At 37.2% G+C, this 17,256-nt stretch overlaps 1 protein-coding gene across 2 annotated transcripts in view; it reads right to left on the bottom strand.

Annotated features, from left to right (window-relative positions):
- The window catches only part of KIF24 (kinesin family member 24), a 79,651-nt gene that overhangs the window by 35,042 nt on the left and 27,353 nt on the right, over positions 1 to 17,256 (bottom strand). For both annotated transcript variants that reach the window (XM_041763422.1, XM_041763423.1), the window contains exons 2-5: positions 15,650 to 16,297; positions 10,983 to 11,172; positions 4,461 to 4,558; positions 315 to 530 (exon numbers count right to left, since the gene is read on the bottom strand). In XM_041763422.1, the coding sequence (XP_041619356.1) occupies positions 315 to 530; positions 4,461 to 4,558; positions 10,983 to 11,172; positions 15,650 to 16,272 (1,127 nt within the window). In that variant the 5' untranslated portion in view covers positions 16,273 to 16,297. The remainder of the gene's footprint in view (positions 1 to 314; positions 531 to 4,460; positions 4,559 to 10,982; positions 11,173 to 15,649; positions 16,298 to 17,256) is intronic.

The raw sequence follows: 17,256 nt of genomic DNA, 5'->3' as shown, positions 1-17,256 counted from the left end.
TGCCTTCGGCCCAGGGCCTGATCCTGGAGTCCCGGGATCGAGTCCCACATCAGGTTCCTTGCATGGAGCCTGCTTTTCCCTCTGCCTGTGCCTCTGGCTCTCACTCTCTCTCTCTGTGTCTCTCATGAATAAATATATAAAAACTTTAAAAAATAAAAAAAAAGAAATATTCATCTGATTCAAGAAACTTATTTCACAAAAGGGCACAAATATAACAAGGCCTCGCATTAAATCCCATGATTCCATGATCCTGTGGGACTCTGGCCTAAAACAACGATTCACATATTTATAGTTTCCCCACTCATAATCAGTACCTTTTTCTTCTATTTAAGAGGTCATAAAGCTGTCCACAGTAGATTTCATAGAAGCTGATCCACACGAAGAGGTGCCTTCTTGGCTGGGATACTTCTAGTTGCCTGAAGATATCTTTGGCAGCCAGAGCATAGAGTCCTGGATTCTGATGAGTTCCTATCATGGTGTAGGTCTTCCCGGCACCTGTCTGTCCATATGCAAAGCAAGTGGCATTGCCTCTAGGGGAAAAATAATTTGCATAACATATATACTAAGAGAAATGCTAATCTACACATAGATTTTTCATGACAAAAATCAGAAACAGAATCCTGTTTATAGCTGACAAAATTCAACTATACGCATACAATCCTTTAAGGAAAGGACAGAGCTTTACATTATAAAAATGTAGGAAGAAGAAAAAATATTCTCAAAGAAGTACATGAGTTTTTTAATAGGAATTTGTTATGGAACTGGTTATACCATAAGACAACGGCCCCACATTCTAGAGATCAAGTAGACGATTTTGCCTTAATCCTAAAAGGTAAGTTTGATGAAAGAAGTAATAGAAAATTGGAATGCCTGGGTGGCTTAGTTGGTTAAGTGTCTGTCTTTGGCTTAGGTCATGATCCCTGGGTCCTGGGATCGAGCCGTGCATCGGGGTGTCCCTGCTCCTTGGGGAGCCTGCTTCCCTTTCCCTCTATCTGCCACTCCCTCTGCTTATATTCTGTTAAATAAATAAATACAATCTTTAAATAGAGAATTAAAATAAATACAATAGACAATGGAAGACTATATGAACAAGGTGTTAGTGACTACTCATAAACATTAAGGAAGTTTAGACAGAGGTAAAATCAGTATAAGCAAAATAGTTGAGGAATGACTCATAGAAGAGCTTTTCTAAAGGCCTCAGTTTTCACTTTCATTAATAAATAGGTTACTTGTGTTTTTAAGATTCCTTCTAGCCCTGACATCATGTGATTCTAAGTGAGAATCACTATTCCCGCATGTGGGTGGGTATGTGTGTGGTTAGGACTGTGAAGAACTACAGAATTAGAGGTGAAGAAGAAAGACAGAGACTAATCTTCTGATCACATGTTTTCAGAGGAGCTAGAGGCCAAGATTATCTGAGTATCAGAGGCCCAACTATGTAGTGCAGAGCAGTAAGTGACCATAATGTTAAGTAGTAAGCAGCTATTGCAGACTCTTGAACAGGAATTGCATGGATGAATGATAAAAGTAGCTTCTTGCAGCAAGAAAAAATGTCTATGTACAGACACAGAGGTAAGGGGATACTGGAGGTGGGCAGAGAGATTAACATGAAGAAAGGAGCCTGAAGCCAGAAAGAAACCAAAGAATGAGTAATAGGACAACGGCAAAGGAACCATGGAAGTATGAGAAGAAAGAGATGGTAACTAATCAGATTTAAGCTGCTTGAGTAGAGACCAGTTACTCCTTGTCTTTTGAATCCAGGCTCCCAGCTGTATAGGTACTTGGATACACTGGTAGAGGCAGTGTGAGGAAAAGCATTAAAGGAGGAAAATGTGAACAAACTACAGAAGATTCAGCAGAATGAGACTAAAGAATAATATCTACCTTATCTTCAGAACATTTTTTAGTTTTTTTTTTTTTTTTTTTTAAGAGAGACAGAAAATGTGAAGAGGGGAGGGATAAAGGGAGAGGGAGAATGAGAATCCCAAGTAGGCTCCATACCCAGTGCACAACCCAGTGCGGCATTTGATCTCACAACCCTGAGATCATGACCTGAGGGGAAATCAAGAGTAGAAAGTTTAACGACTGAGCCACCCAGGCACCTCATCTTCTGAACATTTTAGAGATGTGCTTTTTGAAAAACAACAAATATGGATATGAAATGTCTCTTATTATGGTTCACAGAATGGATGCATTTAACTTGTACTTTTTAAAAAAAGATTTATTTATTTTAGAACTAGAGAGAATGAGAGCATGTGCGTGTGTGCACATGCATGAGCAAGGGGTGGGGCAGTGGGGAGGGAGATGGAGAGAATCTCAAGTAGACTCCCACAGGGGGGCTCAATCTTATGACCCCAAAATCATGACCTGAGCCAAAATCAAGGGCTCATGCTCAAGTGACTGAGCCACCTAGGCACTCTTGCACCTCTTATTTTTTAATTGGTACTGGCCTAACATTCAAATTCTAACTTTAGAAACTTGCTCTCTTAAAAAGTACTCCCTAGACTTGGTGCATAAAAAATTGAACCTGAAAGGAATCTCACTTTTTCAGCCTGCTCAGAATAAAAAAAAAGTTAATGACTTCTACAAAACAACAATAAAAAGAAAAAAATTGGGCAAATGAAGTTATCTGAATGTCCAATGAGCACATTTCTGAAAAGATTCTCAACATCATTAGGCATTTGGGAAATTCAAATACAAACCAAAATGAGATCAAGTTATATACTCATTAGATTGGCTGAAATAAAGAAGACTGATGATGTTAAATATGGTGACATAGAAATGCAATTCACAGGGTGCCCCTGATACTTCCTGCCATACTCATGCTCTCTCTCCAATAAATAAATAAATAAATCCTAAAAAAAAAATTTTTTTTAAAGAAGGAAATTCGATTCACATATATTGCTATTGGGAATATAAAATGGGTATGTGGGGATCCCTGGGTGGCGCAGCGGTTTGGCGCCTGCCTTTGGCCCAGGGTGCGATCCTGGAGACCCGGGATCGAATCCCACGTCGGGCTCCCGGTGCATGAAGCCTGCTTCTCCCTCTGCCTGTGTCTCTGCCTCTCTCTCTCACTGTGTGCCTATCATAAATAAATAAATAAAAAATTAAAAATAAAAAAATAAAAAAATAAAATGGGTATGTGGAGGTGCCTGGGTGGCTCAGTCGGTTTAAGCATCTGCCTTCAGCTCAGTCATAATCCTGGGGTCCTGGGGTCAAGCAACACATCAGGCTCCCTGCTTGACAGGGAGTCTGTTTCTCCCTCTTGTGCTTGCTCTCTTGCACTCTCTCTCAAATAAATAAATAAAAATCTTTTAAAAAAAGAAAATGGGTGTGTGGAAAACTGTTTGATACTTTCTTACAAACACACACCTATCCAATGACCCAGTAATTCCATTTCTAGGTCACCCAAGATAAATGAAAACATGTCCAAGAAAAAGACTTGACCAAGAATGTTCATACAGCTTTTACAGCTTTATAGTCCCAAACTGGAAATAATCCAAATGTCCATCAACAGGAAAATGGATAAGTTGTGGTATATTTATAGAAAGGAACATTATTCAGCAATAAAAGCTATGGATACATGCAACACATACTAATACCAAAAAACATTATGCTAAGCCAAAGAAGCTAAGCATAAAAGAACCTATATGGGAAGGATTCTATTTCTGTGACATTCTAGAACAGGCAAAACTAATCTATAGTAAAGGAAAGGTCAGTGGTTATATAAAACTTGACGGTGGAAGTTAGAGATTTACTAGGAGGGTACATAAGGAAACTCTCTGGGGGTGATGGAAATGGTCTACTATCTTGTTTGAGGTATTGGTTACTTGGACAAATACAAGTATCAAAACTCATCAAACTTGAATACTTCTTAAGATCTGTGCATCTAATTTTATTTGAATTATATTTCAATATTTTTAAAGTTCTAAGAATTATTTTTAAAAAGTCAAAATACTCTGGAATCCGTGATTCTAGCAAGCTGTTTGGCATTTTCTATCTATACATGCCTATATTTTGAATAAACAACAGAGTCCGTAGTGCCTTTTCGGTCCCATTTAATGTTTATTGTGAATAATTATTTCAAAATTAAAAAAATACATCTATAAAAAACAGGTGACAGTCACTTACCTATCCCACTTCAATGAAAAGAGTAACTGAACTATGGGTAGGATATTTAATTCCTATTATCAAAAGTTCAAACTACAACCACTTAAGCCTTTTTATTCTGAGGACTTTGATAAAATTATATTATTGACAACTTATATTTTTGCTGAAATTTTCTGAATGCTTGGTAAATCCAAAAGAGACAATGCACTCCTCAGAAGAGTCTAAATTCATCGGATTAAAACACAAATTAATGTCTAATTCAGAAAAATAAAAAACATAAATGATACTTATAAAGAAATATGTTATGGAAAACAGTATGAACCAAGTGAAGCAAATAATAACTATCATACCCATTGAAAATATGCTGAATGAGTGGGTGAGTAGTCTTCATGTATACATCCCGATTGGTGCATGCTTCACCAAAGACTTCATCAAAATAAAAAACATGCTGAAAAAGAAATGTGATTTTTATATAAAGAAGTATTTTCTGGGTTTTCTTCACTATTCTAGTTAACACATAATAAAGGTGCAAGTACCTTTTCAACTAATAGTAACTGACTATGACAAACTTAGAGATAAATAAGCAATCAATAACTATCAAATGATAGGGCTTTCTTAAGATCTCTGTAGATATGTTCTTACAATGTAAAAACAAAAGCACACAATTTTTGTTCTTTTTCTTTTTTAAAAGATTTTATTTATTTATTCTGATAGAGAAAGAAAGAGGCAGAGACATAGGCAGAGGGAGAAGCAGGCTCCATGCAGGAAGCCCGATGTGGGACTCGATCCCGGACCCTGGGATCACGCCTTGAGTCAAAGGCAGATGCTCAACCACTGGGCTACCCAGGAGCCCCGATTTTTGTTCTTTCTTAAGTAAATTATGAGTACAAGACAGCTAATCCTCCTTAGGTCCAGGAGAACTGAATTCTTTTTTTTTTTTTAATTTATTTTATTTTATTTTATTTTTTTATTTATGATAGTCACAGAGAGAGAGAGAGAGAGAGGCAGAGACACAGGCAGAGGGAGAAGCAGGCTCCATGCACCGGGAGCCCGACGTGGGATTCGATCCCGGGTCTCCAGGATCGCGCCCTGGGCCAAAGGCAGGCGCCAAACCGCTGCGCCACCCAGGGATCCCAGGAGAACTGAATTCTATGGGGGTTATCCTCATAGCCCAGTTAGGACTAGCATATTTGAAATTTGGAGGAATTATAAAGGAAGACTTCCATTTCATAGGTTACATAGCTGGTCTCCCGCCCCCCCCCCCCAATTTTATTTATTTAAAAAAGATTTTATTTATTTGAGAGAGAGAGAGTGAGCAAGAGAGAGAGCACAGGAACAGGGGCAGAAGGAGAGAGAGAAGCAGACTTGCTTGCTGAGCAGGTAGCCTGACTTGAGGCTCGATCCCAGGACCTTGGGATCATGAGCTGACCTGAAAGCAGATGCTTAACCAACTGAGCCACCCAGGCACCCCTTTTTCTTTTTTAAAGATTTTATTTGAGAGAGAGAGAGTGAGCGCAGGGGTGGGGGGGTGGCAGAAGGGCAGAGGGAGAAGCAGACTCCCCACTGAGCTGGGAACCCAACATGGGGCTCCATCCCAGGATCCAGAGATCATGACCTGAGCCAAACACAGATGCTTGCTTAACCAATTCAACCACCCAAGAGCCCCCAAAGCTGAGTTTTTAATTCCATGAACACTTATTGCTCAGCTGGTAACATGTATAGTTGCAGTAGGCACTTCAAAAGGCCCAAAGATATAGATATTACCCTACCATCACCCCAACTTCACACCTAAAGATGTGAATCCAGACAAGTATACAAATGATTCTAAGCTAGAAAACCTTTGAGAGATAAAGTACATGTGGAATTCAAAGGAAAAGCATATTCCTTCTGATTGGGAGAGACATTATGAAAAAAGACTGTACACAGAAAGAGCCATGCAAGAAGAAGAATTTAGAGGTAGAGATGGAGGCAGGGGAAGATATTCTAGCATGGGAAAAACCTCAGCAACAGTCAAATGAGAGAAGCACAAGGAACATTTAGGAAACAGAGAAGATTCACTGTGGTTGAATCATAGGATCTTGGTAGATAGAAAGGTGAAATAGAAGGCTAAGAATAATGTATTAGGACTATGTTGCATGGGTATTAGGACAGTAGCCTTAAGGACAGAATGTTCATATTTAATTTAGCAAATAGTGGGTAGCCAATAAAAAACTTTGCAAAGGAAAGAGATGCTCTGAGCCATTTTACTGGAAGACTAATCTGGCTTCACACTGCGAAAAGACTAAGCACAGGGACACTGGTAGTAATCCAATGGTAATCCAGAGATTTGAATTCCCAAATCTTAACATCTGGTGGATTATCCTCTGTTTTAGAAGGGTCTAAATTCAATGATGACAGTAAAAATAAAGAGATGTATGCATGAGAAATTTGGCCACTGCCTGGATATGAGTTGGTGGGGAGAGAAAGTAGTCCACAATCCCCAAATGAATAAACCATGATAATCTGGAAAAGGATAGAAGACCCTATTAAACTGGATCTGGAAAGAATTAACTTAGCAGCAATAATCATTTGGATAATTAAGAAGCTTATTATGTTGGCAGACCAACTAACTCTGAGTAAAAAAAATCCTAATTTCAAGCCTGACTGTAGTGTAATAATGGCAGTCCATGTGCAATGAATGAGACATTAAGCCCTTTCTTCTACTACCTCTTGGGCATACTCTTAATATACATTTGAGAAAAATTGCATGGGAAAATCCAGCAAAGTGAATTTGGGCCAATTTACTGTGTGAGTCACTCTATTCAGGTCTGATTCAGTCTTGTGTATCATTACAATACACTGAAATAGAAATTTGCTAGGTCACCTGAACAGAAATTATTCAATTATTGTTGAATGTATTAGAAAATATCGCCAAAAGTTAGAAGGTGAGAAAATAATGAATCTGTGCAGCATGATAAAGAAATCTGTGAACTTTTAGTGGTATGAAATATGTGATAGAATTTTAAGAATAATAAAATGTTTTTAACTGCTGAATCTGGGTGACAGGCACATAAGGGCTCATTCTACTTTTGAATAAACTTGAAAATGGCAATAATAAAAAGTAAAATCTATTTCTAAAATATATATATTTTTTGGCATTTCTCAGCAAAATAAAAAAATGATCACAAGTAAATGTGAAAACTTTTTAAATTCCTTTACTTCATTGAGTATTTGGCTATTCTTCATCTTCTTCTATAAGTGCCTGTAAATAACTTTACTTCTTGAGTATTTATCTTAGAAAACACATTGATTAAAGGCATTAGTATCTTTCCTTCCAATAGGACTTAGGTATTGATTTTTCTAGTACTTCTGTAAATATCCTTAATGAAAGATATGTGAACATGTAAGATTAGTATTATTATTATAATTACCACATATATTATAATATATATTTATATTTTTTAAAGATTTATTTATTCATGAGAGACACAGAAAGGGAAAGAGAGGCAGAAACGTAGGCAGAGGGAGAAGCAGGCTCCATGCAGGGAGCCAGACGTGGGACTCGATCCTGGGTCTCCAGGATCAGGCCCTGGGCTTAAGGCGGCGCTAAACCACTGAGCCACTGGGGCTGCCCATATTAATACATATAAATATTATAAATGCTAGCAAAAGATATCTAAATACATATATTCCATAAAGTCCTTTGCATCACATATATTTCATTTGATCATACTTAATTAATTAGGTTGTATTAATATACACTTTAGCCCTGATATGATCAGAGTTCCATATTTTATTTTCAAATAAGTTTTTCAGATTATTAAAGTAACATGTATTTATAGAATATCTCTGGAAACATAGAACAGGTAATACTGGTTGCCTTCAAGGAGGACATAGAATAAGCAGGACACTTTTCACCGCAGTCCTTTTTGTATGTTTTGATTTTGAAACAAATCTATGTTACTCAAATTTTTTTACTTTTTAGGGGCACCTAGGTGGCTCAGTAGTTGAGCATCTGCCTTTGGCTCAGGTCATGATTCTGGGGCCCTGGGATCAAGTCCTGCACCAGGCTCCTCTCAGGGAGCCTGCTTCTCCCTCTACCTATGTCTCTGCCTCTCTGTGTTTCTCATGAATAAATAAATAAAAATCTTAAAAAAATTTTTTTTGCTTTTTATATAAAAGTAGCATGCTGATTATAGACAAATTTAAAAACATGGAAAACAGTAAAGAAGAAAATAAAATTATCTACAAATCTTACTACCCAGGGATAGCCACTGTTGACTTTTTGATATATTTCAGTGCCATCTCTTTGTTCTATATATATTTCTTTATTTAAGAAATGGAATGAAATATATAAAAATTTGTTTCCTTGTCCTTTCACACATTATGTTGATACAAAATTAAATGCTAAGCAGGATAGCACATTGCATATATATGATCATATATACTAAATAACAAAGAAGATTTGAAAGTACATTTAATTAAATGGATATATATAAACCTATTGTTTGAATTCTTTAATAAGTTTAAAAATTAAAACCCAAAGAGTCTAGGATCAGTATTTATTTGCTAGGTGTGCTATCAACCTCCTTTTTCTTCTTTCCACTTAAGGAAAGAAAAGGGGGTGAAAGCCCTCCCAGCACTTGTATTATGACATTGATAGGTAAGGACTTTGACCTATGAGAGCAAAGGTCCAAAGTTCAAACTGCAGAGAAAGTGCTATGAAAACTATGGGTGTTCAATAAGTATTGACCAACGGTAATGACAAAGAAGTAAGGTTATTATGTTTTGGAATAATGGAAAAATACAAAAGATAAGACAATGCTTCTTTGAGGGAATTACTGTGACAGAAGCATCATTAAGGGCTTCTTGGGTAGATGGCAACTGGACAGGACTATTACTATGGTTATAAGTAGACATGGAACTAGATAACATTATAACTAATTGACATTTAGACCATCTTCAAAATAAATACCTCCCATCTAGACCTAATAGATTGTGCATTGATCAGCAGTCAATAATGCTGTTAAAGTAATTGGGTTGTTTATACAGTGGTCTAGTAATTTAGTGCCCATAGAAAGACTCAGTGGATTACTTTGAATGTTGCGGTGAAACCCAATTTTGATAACCAAAGAAAAAGATGAACAATGCCAAATATAAAAGAGGGGGAAAGTGTTAACAATTTGACTTCAGTGTTAACATATTTATTCCAGGAGAGTAAAATTTCAGCTGACTAAGGTGAAATGCTAGCACAACAGATTACTCACCACTTTTCTTCTCTCTACCATTCACTGGGTTTTGAATTTAAATTTTTTTTTTTAATTTTATTTATTTATGATAGGCACACAGTGAGAGAGAGAGAAGCAGAGACATAGGCAGAGGGAGAAGCAGGCTCCATGCACCGGGAGCCCGACGTGGGATTCCATCCCGGGTCTCCAGGATCGCGCCCCGGGCCAAAGGCAGGCGCCAAACCGCTGCGCCACCCAGGGATCCCCATTCACTGGGTTTTGAGAGAAGAGAGCAAGAGAGAGAATAGTATGAATGTAATATGAATATATATAGAGGCAGATTAAGAGAGACTTGAATTCCCAAATCTTAACATCTGGTGGATTATCCTCTGTTTTAGATTGTTTAGAATTGCTTCAGGGCAGCCCAGGTGGCTCAGGGGTTTAGCGCCTGCCTTCAGCCCGGGGTGTTATCCTGGAGACCCAGGATCGAGTCCCATGTCAGGCTCCCTGCCTGGAGCCTGCTTCTCCCTCTGCCTGTGTTTCTTCCTCTGTGTGTGTGTGTGTGTCTCTCGTGAATAAATAAATAAAATCTTTAAAAAAAAAAAAAAAGAATTGCTTCATAATTTTAAGAGTACCTAAATTATGGCATCTTCCATCCATGGCCTGCTGCTTCCATAGGAGACTGAAGTTATTGCAAGGTTATCTATCTGCTTGAAATAAGTTCCTTTCAATATCAAACTCTTTCTTCTTGGACTCTTATCTTTCTGGCAGGGAGTGAACACTTTCTTATGTGTCTAAGTTACTAGTGTTCTATTTAAATCCTTATATGTTAGATGTAAAAGTGAAATCATATCCCTGGACTGCATTTACTTGCTATAATCTATTCTATACAAAGTTAACCTGCTCAATTTCCACCAAGTTAAATTTAAACCCAAAGACAGGGATCCCTGGGTGGCGCAGCGGTTTGGCGCCTGCCTTTGGCCCAGGGCGCGATCCTGGAGACCCGGGATCGAATCCCACATCAGGCTCCCGGCGCATGGAGCCTGCTTCTCCCTCCGCCTGTGTCTCTGCCTCTCTCTTTCTCTCTGTATGACTATCATAAATAAATAAAATTTAAAAAAAATTAAAAAAAAAAAAATAAACCCAAAGACAGTTGAGAATCAAAATAAGCAGTTGAGTGGCTATCTGGAATTTTGTTGCTCGAAAACATATCCTCCATATTAAACTCCAGATTCATATTCATAATAGTAAGTTCATACTGTGAGATACAGGCAAGAATTGAGACTGACTATGGGATCATCTCAGAGTCACTCTGGGGCATATACTCAGTGACTAGTCCTACCTACCACCACTACATTCTTTTTATCCCCTTAAGACCCTTTTTTGCCAAAGAGGTATAATAACATTCATGTAAAATGTGTTAAGCGAATATATGATGCAATTCTATAGCCTTAGAATGCAGAAATTACGTTTTTGTTTCCTCCATTGCACTATATTTGTTTAAAATGAAGGTCCAGAGTATTAATGATTTATATCACGTATGAATACCAACACCCAAAGCAGAAATTGGGTTTTAGAATTTGTATGCTATCATTAAAATAAGAGCAAAAAAAAATCTACACACTTGATCATATTAATTCCAAACACAAAAGGAAAGCATCATACCTGCAGAATATATTGTGTAAGGTCAACTGCTTCTTTCTTTTCATGAACAAGTAGCGTTTCTTTGTCTTCTACAGTAACAATATTAATTTCTCCACGACGTACCTCCCTCATGCCCAAAGGGCGTTTTCGAACACAAACTCTAATTTTCTCCATCTCAGTCCAAGGATTCTCTTTCTCTGAGGTGTTCTGTCTGATATATATTTAGAAGTGGGCTTTAATTAATAATAGGATAAGGCTACTTAAGAGGTCAAAGTATCAGTATATTTTATTTTATATACACATTACACCTAACTTATATACACATCTTACATATATAAAAAGCTTTCTCAGTGTCAACTTTAATATGTAACTTATACATATTAGGTGTATAGAAAGTTCTTTTACTAACTAAATCCTCCTGATTACTTCTATCTCTATCCCTAATCCACTCCATCCTCTGTCCTGCCAAAACAAACAAAAAAACTCCAAAACCCTAAGAGTTGCTCTAGCTCTAAGCCATATGTTTGGCTTCCAGATGTGGTCTTCCAAAAACTTCTATGTGTCTTTCTATATATCCCCCCAAATCAGGCTGGTTAATCCTCAAAATCAAACACAGTTATGTTTTGATCACTCCTCCAAGGCCTTTAAAATACCTAAAACCCATATCTATTGCTTTTTCTCAATCCAATTATTCTTATACATTTATTGTTTTCTTGATCATTCAATCTAATTTCTTTTTTTTATCCTACCTGGGATCACCTTGATCCTTGAATACCTTGAACTAGGTGGTAGGTTTCAATGTACTTTTTCTCTGTTCCTCCTGGTATACTCTGTCCTCCCTTCGTCTTGCTCTCTCAGTTCCTCTTTTTATTTACCTGATATGTATTTGTTAGAACACAATCCTGTATTTCTTCTTCCTGGGACAATTTTACAACTGGTGCTGCCCACCACTATCAGCCTTCTATTCAGACGCATTTCTTCTCTGGCTCTGACTTCAATGAACTTAACAATCTTAACAGCTAGAATATTTGATGAAATATTCCTTGAGCTAGGGATACAAAATTCACCAGGTTTACTTACTGAGTCTAATGGGGCTATATACACTTATCTCTAACAACTGACCGTTTACCTATATAGAAATTCCTCTTAACCTAGTAACAAGAAAATAGGATTCTTTTTTTTTTTTTTTTTTTTTTTTTTTTTTTTTTAGAAAATAGGATTCTTGAAAGTAGTTTACCAGATCAATGCCTTTGGTCCATATACTAAGATTGCCTTAGCAAGACAAATTAGTCCCTTCCTTTTACACTTTAGAATTTGATTAATAGCCCCTAAAAACCCTTTTATAACAGATTTTACACAGGATATTTCACTATATAATTGTTTCATATCAATTTCGATTTTCTGAGCCCTCCAACTGGCTGGAAAATTACTTTTTGCCAGGATTTTATTTAAATTAGTAAAAAGGAACGAATAAAATTTCTATATAGTGCATAAAGGACTACACCAGGCTTTTAAAGCATTTAAGGGAGGGAGGGGCAATGAGAGAGGGAAAGAGAGACTCTGAAGCAGGCTCCACACCCAGTGTGGAGCCCAACTCAGAGCTCAATCTCATAACCCTGAGATCATGACCTGAACTGAAATGAAAAGTCAGACGCTTAATTGAGCGACCCAGCCTGCTTCTCCCTCTGCCTGTGTCTCTGCCTCTTTCTGTCTCTGTGTCTCTCATGAACCAAAACACAGCAGACTTTTAAAAATGTACCATTTTGAGGTTAAGTGTGGCAAAATCTTGACAATCATTAAAAGTAGATGATGGGCAGGTAGGGGATTCATTGTTCTATTCTCCCTTCTTCTGCATATGTTTGATTTTTTTAATAACAAAAAAATGTTTTAAGATTTTATTTTTTCATGAGATACAGAGAGAGAAGCAGAGACACAGGCAGTGGGAGAAGCAGGCTCGCTGCTGGTACTCTATCCCAAGACCCTGGGATCACGCCCTGAACCAAAGGCAGATGCTCAACTATTGAGCCACCCAGGTGCCCCCCAAAACAAAAATTTAATGCATTATTTTAACAAGGGCCTGTGTCAAAATTTTTATTGGGAAGTATTAAAAACCTAATTGTATAAAGCCAATTAAACGGGATAGAAAAAGTCTTTTTCAAAATTGACTAAGGACTCTAGGATGGATCATGTGGTCAAAAAGACTACAGTTTTCAAGTTCAAGGGGCAAAAAGGAATGAATGTTCTGCTAAAAGGCTCTGTTTCTTTTTTAAAGATTGTATTCATTTATTGGAGAGAGAAAGAAAATGAGTGGGAGGGGGAGGGGCAGAGAGACAAGAAGACTCCTCCTTGAGCAGGGAACTTGACACAGGGCTCAATCCCAAGGACCCTGAGATCATGACCTGAGCCAGTCAGACACTTAAGCGACTGAGCCACCCTGGTACCACTAGAAGGCTCTGGTTTTAATGCCCAACATTCCTTAGAAGAGATAAGCTGTATCTTCCTGACATGAAGAGTTAAGACAGCTGGAGTTAGGTCTATTTAAGATCTCTAAATGCATTAGACTTTTATTAATTTATTTTGAGCTTACTTGATTTGAGGCATCCAAAGAGAATGCACTTTGGACAAGATGACATCCTAACAGTAAGCATTAAGTTGGTGAGGGAGTTTCTTAGGGTTCTAAAACCTTGACTGCTACTTAGAAACATCTGGGTGAGAATATGAGAATTATTGGGAGGAAATGTCCTTTCTAATCTCTATTTCCCTCACATAATAAAGAGAAGAGAGATAAAATAATGACATTAAAAGTAAGAAAGCTCAATGGAACAGCTTTCATTCTGGGTTTGTCATGTATAAACCTTGATAAGAGCACTTACCTCACCATATGGTTGTTTGTCATCCCACTCACTCCCCCTAAGAGTCTAAGAGCCTCCACATATCCTAATTATCTTTACAACTAGAATCAGACCTAGAAGAGGTGATACTTAATATGTGCCACATAAATGAAATAGCAGTATTTAAACTAAAATATTCATTCTGTCCAAATAAATAATGTAAAGGGGTATCTTTATTTATAAATAATTCCAGTTTAGATTTTTATGTGTTGTTCAATACAAGATTGTAATATTCAAGAAAATATCTCTTCTTTTACCAGAGCTAACTAATAGGACAGAAACAATCCTGGCTTTGATAGTCATGGAACAATCTAGTTCTCTAACAATTAAAAGAAGAAGAGTACTATATACTCTATGCTCTGCTAAACCAAATAAAGTTTTCAGAAATACTATAAAATGCACTATGTATTTCAAATTACTAAAAGCACTTTTACCTGTAAAATTGAGTCTTTTATTTTTGGGGTGAATAAAAGAACTGGTTATGAGATCCTCTGAAACCTTAGCCAATATAAGACCAGATGTAAATATATACCTTGTTTTAAAGTATGAATAATAGCCTTAAAAAAGAAAAGGAAAGAAAAGGAAATGTGGCTTAAGTATGTATTTTGTTTCAGGATGCCTGGGTGGTTCAGGTGGCTAAGTGTCTGCCTTTAGCTCAGGTCATGATGCCAGGGTCCTAGGATTGAGCACTGGGCTCCATGCTCAGGAGGGAGCCTGCTTCTCCCAGCCGCTCCCCCTTTACTGTGCTCTTTGTCAAACAAATAAAATCTTAAAAAAAAAAAAAAAAGAAGGTATTTTGTTTCTCCACAACTTGCCATGTATAACTTTTAAAATAACAAAACAACAAATATGTGTTATTTTTAAAAGAACATGCTTTCTATTATACCAATTCTGGTATTAGAGATTATTCAATATTTCAGCTCCTAGGGACCTTTATTTCAACATTTAACTTAAAGCACTAAGTGAAAATAACTTATTGTCACCCTGAGTCTCAAAGTCTAAGCTACATTAAAATGTCTTAGTCTTCTGCAATCACCAAAATCATATGTTCTTGCAGGGCTGGAATAGAAAAAAGCACTCAAAATCAGGACCATATTTCAATGTGTGCAGGTAAACTAATTGCATGAAAGAACTACTTAATTTGGGCAGCCTGGGTGGCTCAGCAAGCGGTTTAGCGCCGCCTTCGGCCCAGGGTCCAATGAGACCCGGGACTGAGTCCCATGTCGGGGTCCCTGCATGGAGCCTGCTTCTTCCTCTGCCTGTGTCTCTGCCTCTCTGTCTCTGTGTCTTTCATGAATAAATAAATAAAATCTTAAAAAAAAAAAGAAAAAAGAAAGAATTACTTAATTCAACTACATGCTCTTTGTTTTTAAGCTCTATATCTCCTGGTTGAAGTGCATTTGATAGCCTTAAAAAAAAAAAAAAAAAAAAAACCCTGTGGAATACGCACATTTTTTCCATTGCAGAAGGCCAGTTAACTATTTTACCTTCAAGGATGCATTATATGTATCATGTTACACTATAATAAATAATAGAAATAGGTCTGCTAACGGAATAATAGCAGATCCTGGCAAGTAGCAGCTGTTTGACATACATGAACAATATCATCTTTCTCCCATCTGGAAAGTCCCAATTCCTCATGAACTTCACCCCATCAAGGTACTGCTATTATTACTGCAGAAGCTGTTCACTGTAATTTTCTGTAAATAAGGAGTGGGTGCTCTTAATCATGGAGGCTTGCCCTTGCCTGATGCTACCCCTCTCCATCATACCCCCCAAAAAGATAAAAATGATTACCTGCTACAAGAACGAGGGATTCCATAGTTATACCCTGAAACATGAGAGATTCTTTGAATAATGGGAATATCATAATCCCCCAGGATTGGAGAAAAGTGATTTGATGAAAAGAGTGAAGTGTTAGTTTCTGTTTGCACATAGGAACCAGCAGCTGTAGCATTCAGAATTCTTGTTTTTGTATGGTAATGGGAATCATCCGGCAGTAAGTGTTCCAGCACTTTTAGGTAACTAGACTTCTGTTCATTTACAGAAAAATCTGATAAACTGCACATTTCAAACCCATTGTTGTTGGTAGTTCTGTCTTTGTCGTCAGCAGGAGAATCAAAATGCAGTTGCCGGCGAGGGCCAGATCTGGATTCCCAAGGCTTACTGCACAGGCGGTTTGTCTGAAGAGGATGATCTGGGCTACCGACTTCTTTATCTTCTTCCTGCATAATTTTAATGATTTTGATAAGTTGGAAGAGACGTTTGCGGTCATTCATGTCACGGACTCCCAATTTAGAGTAGTCTTTCATTGTAACGTTGGCTAATTCATCTATTTTTCGAAGGCCAAGGGCAGTAAAATGAGGATAATACTGTGCAAGTTCAGCTTCACAAAGACATTCATACAACCAGGATGTCATTTTTGTGAATGAGTTTCTATAAATTCTGAAAAGGAAAAAAAAAAGCCATTTACTTGAAATAACGGTATATATAATTATTTTGTTAAAAAATTAAAATCACAAAACAAACATGCAGAAAAATTCATTCTAGCATGCCAAGTTTTCAAAATACATTTTTCTTCTGAAATAATTAAACAGTACAATGCATAAGGAAAGATGCTTATGATGCATTTGTAGTAATAGATGTAATTTGTTCATCTGCTTAATACAAATAGAACTTCAATTGTATACATACACAGGTACATGTACACACACACACACAATGCAAGTTACTTACTTAATTCTAGGGAGTTCCTTCCAACCTTGCAATGTCTACTTAACACATGTCACAAACTACTGAAACCTTGTTCCCAACCACTGATTGTAGCAAGACTAATTTTAGATGTTCAAGTTAATGTCAAGGCATGTTGCACAACTGTTTCCTATGATTAATGAACAAAGGCTAAGAACTCTTTCAGAATGGAAAGCAGAATTAAATAGCAAACCACAGAACTGATATAACTCAGAGGAAATCACATTTGTATCTGCTGAGTACTGGCAAAAGTTAGTTGAATAAAGAGGTAAAAACATCATTAATTCAGAATGTGATTCAGGATCTCAGATCATTCTAAAAGGTAGGTGAAGGTAGGTGGTTGTAGATGTTAACTTGTACAGAATATGAATACAATAATTTTCCTAGGATAAATAAAATAAATAAGTAAATAACCTAGGAAATGGTCAAAATTTTATATGGTTGTTGGAGCACCTGGCTGGCTCGGTCAGAAGAGTACGTGACTCTTGATCTTAGCTTGGAGATCTCTTTGATCTTGGTCGTGAGTTTAAGCCCAAAGTTGGATATAGAGATTACTAAAAACAAAAATAAGATTTTAGGGGCACCTGGGAGGCTCAGTCAGTTAAGCATCCAGCTCTTGATTTCTGCTCATCAGGATCCCAGGTTGTAAGCCC

Source organism: Vulpes lagopus, chromosome 7, assembly GCF_018345385.1.
Source record: "Vulpes lagopus strain Blue_001 chromosome 7, ASM1834538v1, whole genome shotgun sequence".
In the NCBI taxonomy this organism is placed as follows: domain Eukaryota; kingdom Metazoa; phylum Chordata; class Mammalia; order Carnivora; family Canidae; genus Vulpes; species Vulpes lagopus.
The sequence above is the reverse complement of the archived record's forward strand: the minus strand, read 5'-3'. Positions and strand labels throughout refer to the sequence as shown.